At 38.1% G+C, this 8,102-nt stretch overlaps 4 protein-coding genes across 4 annotated transcripts; 2 read left to right on the top strand and 2 right to left on the bottom strand.

Moving 5' to 3' along the window:
- Positions 1-28: 28 nt before the first annotated feature.
- JH06_1234 (hypothetical protein) lies at positions 29-3,940 on the bottom strand (the record flags this gene model as incomplete). The annotated part of the gene is made up of 18 exons (XM_014673026.1): positions 29-253; positions 285-404; positions 434-696; positions 725-863; positions 894-1,023; positions 1,051-1,210; positions 1,240-1,795; positions 1,826-1,985; positions 2,017-2,052; positions 2,086-2,242; positions 2,274-2,356; positions 2,390-2,737; positions 2,768-2,972; positions 3,003-3,372; positions 3,403-3,505; positions 3,576-3,658; positions 3,692-3,774; positions 3,808-3,940. The coding sequence occupies 18 exons, from the start codon at positions 3,938-3,940 to the stop codon at positions 29-31; spliced, it is 3,354 nt and encodes a 1,117-aa protein (XP_014528512.1).
- Positions 3,941-4,233: 293 nt separating this feature from the next.
- JH06_1235 (hypothetical protein) lies at positions 4,234-4,889 on the top strand (the record flags this gene model as incomplete). Its single annotated transcript, XM_014673027.1, has 4 exons — positions 4,234-4,415; positions 4,449-4,595; positions 4,627-4,703; positions 4,735-4,889. The coding sequence occupies 4 exons, from the start codon at positions 4,234-4,236 to the stop codon at positions 4,887-4,889; spliced, it is 561 nt and encodes a 186-aa protein (XP_014528513.1).
- A 75-nt stretch (positions 4,890-4,964) lies between these two features.
- On the bottom strand, positions 4,965-5,516 carry JH06_1236 (hypothetical protein; the record flags this gene model as incomplete). Its single annotated transcript, XM_014673028.1, has 4 exons — positions 4,965-5,013; positions 5,044-5,215; positions 5,246-5,369; positions 5,400-5,516. 4 exons carry the CDS (start codon positions 5,514-5,516, stop codon positions 4,965-4,967), a joined length of 462 nt encoding a protein of 153 aa, XP_014528514.1.
- A 352-nt stretch (positions 5,517-5,868) lies between these two features.
- JH06_1237 (serine threonine-protein phosphatase 2a catalytic subunit beta isoform) lies at positions 5,869-6,955 on the top strand (the record flags this gene model as incomplete). Its single annotated transcript, XM_014673029.1, is given in 6 exon segments — positions 5,869-5,976; positions 6,007-6,183; positions 6,214-6,311; positions 6,341-6,706; positions 6,718-6,852; positions 6,883-6,955. The coding sequence occupies 6 exon segments, from the start codon at positions 5,869-5,871 to the stop codon at positions 6,953-6,955; spliced, it is 957 nt and encodes a 318-aa protein (XP_014528515.1).
- Between the last annotated feature and the right edge of the window lie 1,147 nt (positions 6,956-8,102).

Here is an 8,102-nt window from a genome sequence, read left to right on the forward strand (position 1 = left end):
AAAAGACTGAATCTTAACAAACAGAATGCTATTGCTTATAAGCCAGAAAGAATTCTATATCCACATTATCATCGACAACTCGAGTCTCCATCTCATTCACTGTACTCCAAGGAATATCCGTATTATCAACCATCCCAACCCCATCATGATAAACGTTCTCTGCACGAATCGCACTAGCCTTCAACTTCGCATCTTTCCTCTCATATTCCCCAAGAAGGGTAGCAAACTCAAGCATACTCACCCAATAATATCTCTATACAATCAGACAATCTCTCAGTGAATACAAGTTGATTGGATGGGATGAAGTGTAATCCATTCCGACTGTTGTTATTTCCATGTTCATTCAATCCAATCAAAATATGGAGTTTTGCCTTCATCATCTCGGCCAAACGAAGATCCACCCACTACGGTTCAACTACTTCTAATCACCTACTTGTGTCTCTCGAACTTCACTTAATGTCAGTGATGTTGCAATTCTTGCATTCTTTGCCTTGACTACCTTACTTGCTATTGATTTCGAATAGGCGTCATAATTGAATTCCTTCCACAATTTGTTCTGATTTTCGAAATCATATTTGAAGATATCATCTTCTTCTTCGCGAGATGGGATCGATTGGTTTTGGACTTTAATACCCTCTCTTCGTTGTCTCTTTTTATGTTCCAGTAACTTGGTATATAAATCGTTTTGAAGTTCATCTACATCGTATCTCCTCACAACTCTTACGGCTTCCATAGCCAGGAAGATACGATAAACGTGTACGGAACATTTTATAAAGCAAAAGACGATGGAAGATATGGCGGATATTTGCGTTCCAATGAGTAAAGAAGAGGGAAAAATTAGGGAACACAATTAATTTGTACAACTATAAATAATTGAAATAACACAAAAGAACCATCAAACGATGTTCTCCATTAAAGAAATCCTCATTGAAATAGATAAACGTGATTACCTTCTCAAGGATTTGAATGTGAGGCATGCGGATTAATCCTTGTAAGACATACAAAAAGTACACATAATTGATTCTGCTTTCAAACAACATATGATTATACCGACTCACTTCAGGATATGCAAAGAGATGCATTTCGGCAAGTGGTACAATTCGGAAAATGGTGGTCCGAAAACGACGATCATACTTCACAGGGATAATCATTCTTCGATCTTGTAGAATTGTTAAGAAATCAAGACCTTCTCCACGTGAAGTGATAATGTCTAGTTCTCAAAACTGATTTCTATCATACTCTTTTCAAGGAGGAATTGAATAGCTTGAGGGAGTGTGAAACCCTCAACATTTCGATTCACAAAATAATTAGCGTTTCGAATAGAGTTATATTCATTTGGAATGGATTGATTCGATCCTGGGAGGGAAGAAGTGGATTTGGGTTCAGAATGAGAAGATAAAGGAATCAATGAAGTGGGTTTGGATTCAGCAATGGATGGAGGTTCTTCCATCAAGGAAGTGACTCGTTTCAATGGAGTTACCCATTGTGAAGGAAGTGTCCTTTCCTCTGAATGACTTAATTCTTCCTTCTTTCGAATGGTAGAATCAATCGTTGTTTCATACATCAAATCCAATGCATTGTACTGAGTATAAATGATTGAAAGACTATTGTTGTAATAATGATTGGTGTGAGAGAGAGCATCAAACTGAGGTAAGTCAAAATCACAAGAAGCTTCTGGTGATTGTTGAGACGTATGAATGGAACAGGACCCAGTAGGTGTTGATAGGAACTGAGAAGTTGTAAAGGATTGCTTATTGGATGATTGAAGAAGAAGAAGGAGTTTCACTTCAGATGACTACGTATAAGAAACATGATCAGTACTTACAGAATACACAGACTGATAGAATTCAAGTGAATACTGCTGATACAAGATATGATCATTTTGTTTACGAATTGCTTTTAATAGATTATGAAGAACCATCATACTCTTTGAAATATCAAGGAATACACTGATATTGCATTTATCAAAGAGGATTGCCATTACACTAAAATTCATTATAAATTCATTATAATTACTAATTCAATACATCTCCATTAATTACCATTACATCACTAAATCATAAACTTCTCAACATATAATTATACCACATCGCATAAGCTACACTATCTCGCATCACTCGATCTAATGCAAGATTCATTCGCAGTATTCCACTTGATAATTTGCTCACAAAGAAGTCCTGAAAATTGATCAGGAATAAGCGCATAAACAGAAAGAAACCAGGAATTGCTTCCCAACAGATATCTAATCATCATTCATTCTGTATTTATTGTACTTGGATCATCTTCACAAACATATCGGATATGATTCATGTATGTCGTTATGAATTGAGCTACTAAAGCTTTCGATTTACTCATACTAAAAATCAGACCTATTTCTGGGAATCCATACACATCCACTATTTGCATATCTAAATACAGATCTCCAATCAATTCACATCCTCGTTCTTTTTCAATACTACCATCACTAGCAGCATCATTCAATACATTCTCATTGGTCACTCCTTCAACACCAGATCCATCATACTGTGAATCAAGAATTGAATCCCAAACAAAGAGAGAAGGATGACACATCACAAAGCTCTGTCTCCTTAGTGCGATCTCTTTTGATGATCTTGCTTGTTCCACCATCATATCGACATACACATTCATATTTGGGAGTTTCAGTGGAGGTAACACATTCTCTTCAAGATTTGTCGTAGCACTCCCTGAGACCTCTTGTGTGGGATTCAATGTGTATCTATTTAGAATGAAAATGGATCTCCCGTACCTATGATTTCGCAAGATATCTTGAATGTTGGTAGTGGAGTATGGATTCTCAAAATGATCATCCTCGATCGAAACAATAGCAAAGTTATGATCATCATAACAGAATTCTTCTTCTGCTATAGGAGTTGGTGAGTGATCCACATCATCATGGAAGATTGTCTGATCAGACCGAATTACATACACAGGAGGAATTGTAGCAGCAACAGCTACCCATCATCCATCAATCGAATACGAACCTTGCATATCCAGTTCACGTTCTTCCACTGACAGATCACTACGAGTACTTGGTAAATCCTCTTCAATAGGATACAGAACCTCACTTGTATCGGATTGCGTATGAGGTGGTGATAGAGTAGGATTCCCATTATCAGCGACTCGAGATGACACTGCATGGTTTTCACTGGAATGATTCATTGGATGATGAGGAATGTCACGACAGAGGGATGTATCAATATACTTGTCTAAGAAGGAAGGAGTAGTAGTTGATTGCGATACATCCTCAAGACCAACATTCTCTGCTAATACTGTATTCTTAATCAGACCTTGAAGCTTTGTGAGAAAGCAAACACGATATTCTGGTAAACGTAAGATGGCAATCGTCACAGTCTAGATAAAAAATAAGCAAGAACACTCTACAGTGAATACAAAGTCTCGTGAAGCAGAAACATTAGCAACAATAGCTCTTGGAGTGTAGAGAAGAGACAACTTCAGAAGAAAGAGATACTGTCCTAATTGCTCACTGGTCTTAGAGTCCAAAGGAGTGTGAGCATCGTGAAAACCACAATGTTCCTTGTCATCACTTCTAGAACAAAATATATACCAGAAAGAATTCTCTTCGTGTAGTAATAGCAGAAATATATTTGAATATATCGCATTGATCCGCAAAGCGAGCCTAGACCCTCAGTATAGACTAGTACACAAATACCGTCTTTAGCATCATCAAAAGCCGGGACCATAACTTTAGCAACACAGAACGCATATAGATCTGATGTCTTTCTCGATCATACTCTACCATGATGATAATCACTCCTCCATAATTACCAAAGCCAGGACAAAGGATAAACTGACTATTAGATAGCAAGACATTGTACGACTCTCTATCATCACTTATAGTACTAGCTAGGTTTGAAAGAGACCTTCCAATTGCCTTTGTATACTTTGGAAGCGAAGACATCAGCCTATTAACTGGAAAAAAGTACTTCAATCATATGTTTGTTTAGTGATTACAGCCTTGATCATTATGGCATTCCCCTATCAAGACACAGATCAATGCATGAATGGATGTATCCTTGAAATCCCTTAAAAGAGTCCACAGATGGGTTGTATTGCAACACCATCATTGTCGAGAGAACTATCCATTCTGACAGTACCACTTCTATTACTGGTCATCCATACTATTTCAAGTGCCATAGTCAATTTCGTGTGGATTCTGTCAATTCTAGTCAAGTCACAATTCCTTTCACATCTATGGAAGACTCACATTCGCGAACAACTACACAACTAGATGCAGTTAGTTCTCTTTTCAAGAGTAAAAGATTGCTCATCGTCCAGTTTGTGTCCATGGTAACTTTCTTCGCTTCTGCTTTGGCAGCATGGAAGTCGTTATCCTTTGTATTGAATACAACAACGCCTATTGTTGTAATCCTCACGTACGCCAATGCTGAAGAGTGGATGAGTTGTAGTGGATCGATGCTTCCTGCATATCGCAGAGGAGATGTCCTTCTTATTGATAATCGTTTTTCGGAGTTGAAGATTGGAGATATCGTGATTTACAACATTCCGGGAAGAGATATTCCTATTGTTCATAGACTGCATGTAATTAATAACCCGTACTGTACAGAGGTAAAAGATGATACCTAGTGGAAATGAGGAAGATGCTCACTACTTGACAAAGGGAGATAACAACCGTGTGCATGACCAACAACTTTACCAAAAGAGTAAGGGGAATTCATCCATTGTGAACTGTAGACCAACTCTTCATCCCTCGAGATTACATCTACGGCCGTAGTGTAATTTATGCTCCCTATTTTGGAATGTTTACAATCTGGACCACAGATTATCCTTGGCTTCGTTATTTGTTGCTGGGTATGATGGGACTGTTCATTCTCACAGGAAAAGAATAGTGTATAATCGGTTTTATTGTTTGCTAGAAAACAGAGAACTGTAACAGTCACTTTGAAACTGAATACAAATACATTTTACGAAAATAACTTATCTTTCTCAGTGGCACGAGTGCGAAAGATACGACTAAAAATCAAAACCAATAACGGTGATTACTCTATCATCTCTTCACAAGTTGGTGGAACCGTTAAATCCTCAAAGAGAGAAGATTGGTCTCCGCTGGATGACGAATTTAAAATAGTTGCTTGTACATCGGGAGCATGAACAAGCGTATTACATAGTACTCCCACCAGAATATTCAGTGCTGATACATTTTCCTTAATATAAGCTACAAATGATATTCCGTAACTTAAATTACAAGATGCACCAGTTAGTAATTGCAAACGATCCAGTTTCTCAGATCCGTCATATTGATATTTCTTAGACGTAATCAGGAAATCCTTCACATTCTCGATTGCTGAATTTTCCGAATGCCGTCGTTTCTATCATTTACAATTTCCATCCACTCTCACAGACTCACAATGACGATGCTTATCCTTTTTCAAATCCGTCAGAGAAGGAACAAGGAAATCATCTTGGATAGGCTCCTTCACTCGCTTCCCTTTTCGTCTTTCACCTGATCGAACCATAGCAAAGAATTATGAAGCTTTACCAGAAAATGACCCTATTTCTTCCACTGTCAGATGGAACCCCGATTTATGGAATTGCAATAATAGTGTCATTCTGATCATTGGTATGAAACAAGTCAAATCAGTACTCGAAATGTATTTTGAACAATCAGTTCGCTTTTTCATTACCATAGAGATAATAGACTCTGATTTCATAAGCATTCCAATATAAACACCAAGTTGATATTCATCATTTAATCCCATCAGTAGTGTACTAAACTTCCTACATTACAAAATAATTGTGGAAATAGGACAGAATAGATCCAAATCGGCCCAAATAATGGCAAGAATGTCATATTTCCTCCAAACTGCAATGAATGACAATATCAACATGTCAATCGAGAAGATTGACGAGTGGATAGAAGGTGTGTCGCAGTGTAAGTTGCTGTCGGAGGCAGATGTCAAGGTCATCTGTGATAAAGTGGAGATTGAATAGCTGAATTATATGAAGGCACGCGAGATTTTCATTGCAGAAGCGAATATTCAGCCAGTTAGTTGCCCTGTAACCATTTGCGGCGATGTCCATGGCCAATTCCATGATCTTCTGGAGTTATTCAAAATCGGAGGTGATTTACCAGATACAAACTATCTCTTCATGGGAGACTATGTGGATCGAGGTTATCACTCTGTGAGATTCACCGATAATTGTGATTCATAGGTCGAAACAACTACATTGTTGATGTTATTGAAGATCCGATATCCTGAACGCCTTTTCGTGTTACGTGGAAATCATGAAAGCAGACAAATTACTCGCGTGTATTAGTTGGCGCTATTGATGAATATAGATATGGTTTTTACGATGAGTGTGTCAGGAAGTACGGAGATGCTACCGTCTGGAAGTATTTTACGGATCTCTTTGACTACATGCCTATTACAGCTCTTGTAGAAGGTGAAATATTTGCTTTGCACGGAGGATTGTCACCCTCCATCTCTTCCCTGAATCAGATTCGGGAACTAAATCGGGTTGTTGAAGTTAACCATGAAGGAAGTATGTGCGATTTGCTGTGGTCCGATCCGGATGATAAAACAGGATGGGGTATTTCGCCTCGTGGGGCTGGATATACCTTTGGAAGTGATATTAGTGATAGATTCAACCGTGAAAATGGTCTGAGTTTAATTACCCGAGCCCATCAGCTCGTTATGGAGGCAAGGTATTTTGTAGGAGAGTGAAATTGCAGGGATATCATTGGTGTCATAATCAAAATGTGGTTACAATCTTTTCTGCTCCAAATTACTGTTATCGATGTGGAAATCAGGCTGCAGTGTTAGAAATTGGCGAGAATATGGACTATTCTTTGTATTGATTCATGTAACTCTTTACTTCTAGTTTGCAGTTTGATCCAGCACCTCGAAATGGTGACCCAGAAGTTGCTCAGCGTGCACCAGATTACTATTTGTAATCATTTAGCTATTATAGACTATATTAGTAGTGGTTGTTTGTTGAATTCAATACTATCCAATAATCGCGGGAGTTACGTTAGAATAGTTTTGGTTGAATCGGCTCAGTTGCCACAGAATGCAACAGTGTTGGCTTCTTGTGGTTATGGCCATGGTGCTACATAGTATTTGGTGATTATTCTATGCTCACGAATTAGGATGCAGTGCTGAGAGTCCTTTAACTATCTGGACTACACCCAGTAGCGAAGTCCAGTGGACTCGTTGCATCCAGAATGTTTCTGATGAGAGACTGACCAATTCCGCACTGTATTGTGAGTCGTTGGATCCTTTGGAGCAGCAAATATGGAATCGTCAAATTGCGAAAATGAGTCTTCTAAAGTAGTTAACGATGTTGATCATTTCTTTAAGATATCAAAGAAACGTGGAGAATAACTCAAATCGTATTGTTTGGACCCCAAATTCCATGCTACTAGATCGTATGCAATTAGAAACGGGTATTAGTTGTAGACCAATCCATTTCTCTTAGAACAGACGAATTGAAATGGGCAGCATTCATATCAATCCAAAAGGATGCCAAAGTGGTTGAAGTACATTCCTTCAGACCGTTTGTTTCTGTACTGATCTTTATTCTAGAATTTCCAATTTGGATGTGATATCAAGTTGTGTTCTTCCCGTAAATGATAATCTCTTTGTGTTTGTAAGTTTTTCAGGTATGAAACAAATTGGAATGATCAAATACAGATGATTCTGTACTTGTCTCAGATCAAGTGGTTGAATTCCAGTTTCATCCTACTTCTATCAACATTACGGCGCGGATATCGGATTGTGAGGTCTTTTTTCAAATCGTACCATCCTCAAGACAGGTAGATTCTTGTGTTGGTTCTAAGGGACAGACTACTGTAAGTACAATTCACGGAAATGATCCTCGAATGAGACCAATCATTATTGTATTTTTGGTTGAAATGGCATTTTTGACTTGTATTGCTTTTGTACTATTATACTGATCCTTTTATGAAAGTGTTTGTTCAAATACTATTCTCCACTTCTCTCACAAACAATCTCCAAAATCGACATACCATTGATCATTGATCTGCTTAAGGTTCAATACGTCCACGCACACGTCCAGTACGACGAGCAGCAATGAGACCA

This window comes from Blastocystis sp. subtype 4 (genome assembly GCF_000743755.1).
Source record: "Blastocystis sp. subtype 4 strain WR1 chromosome Unknown seqid_0062, whole genome shotgun sequence".
NCBI classification, from domain to species: Eukaryota; class Bigyra; order Opalinata; family Blastocystidae; genus Blastocystis; species Blastocystis sp. subtype 4.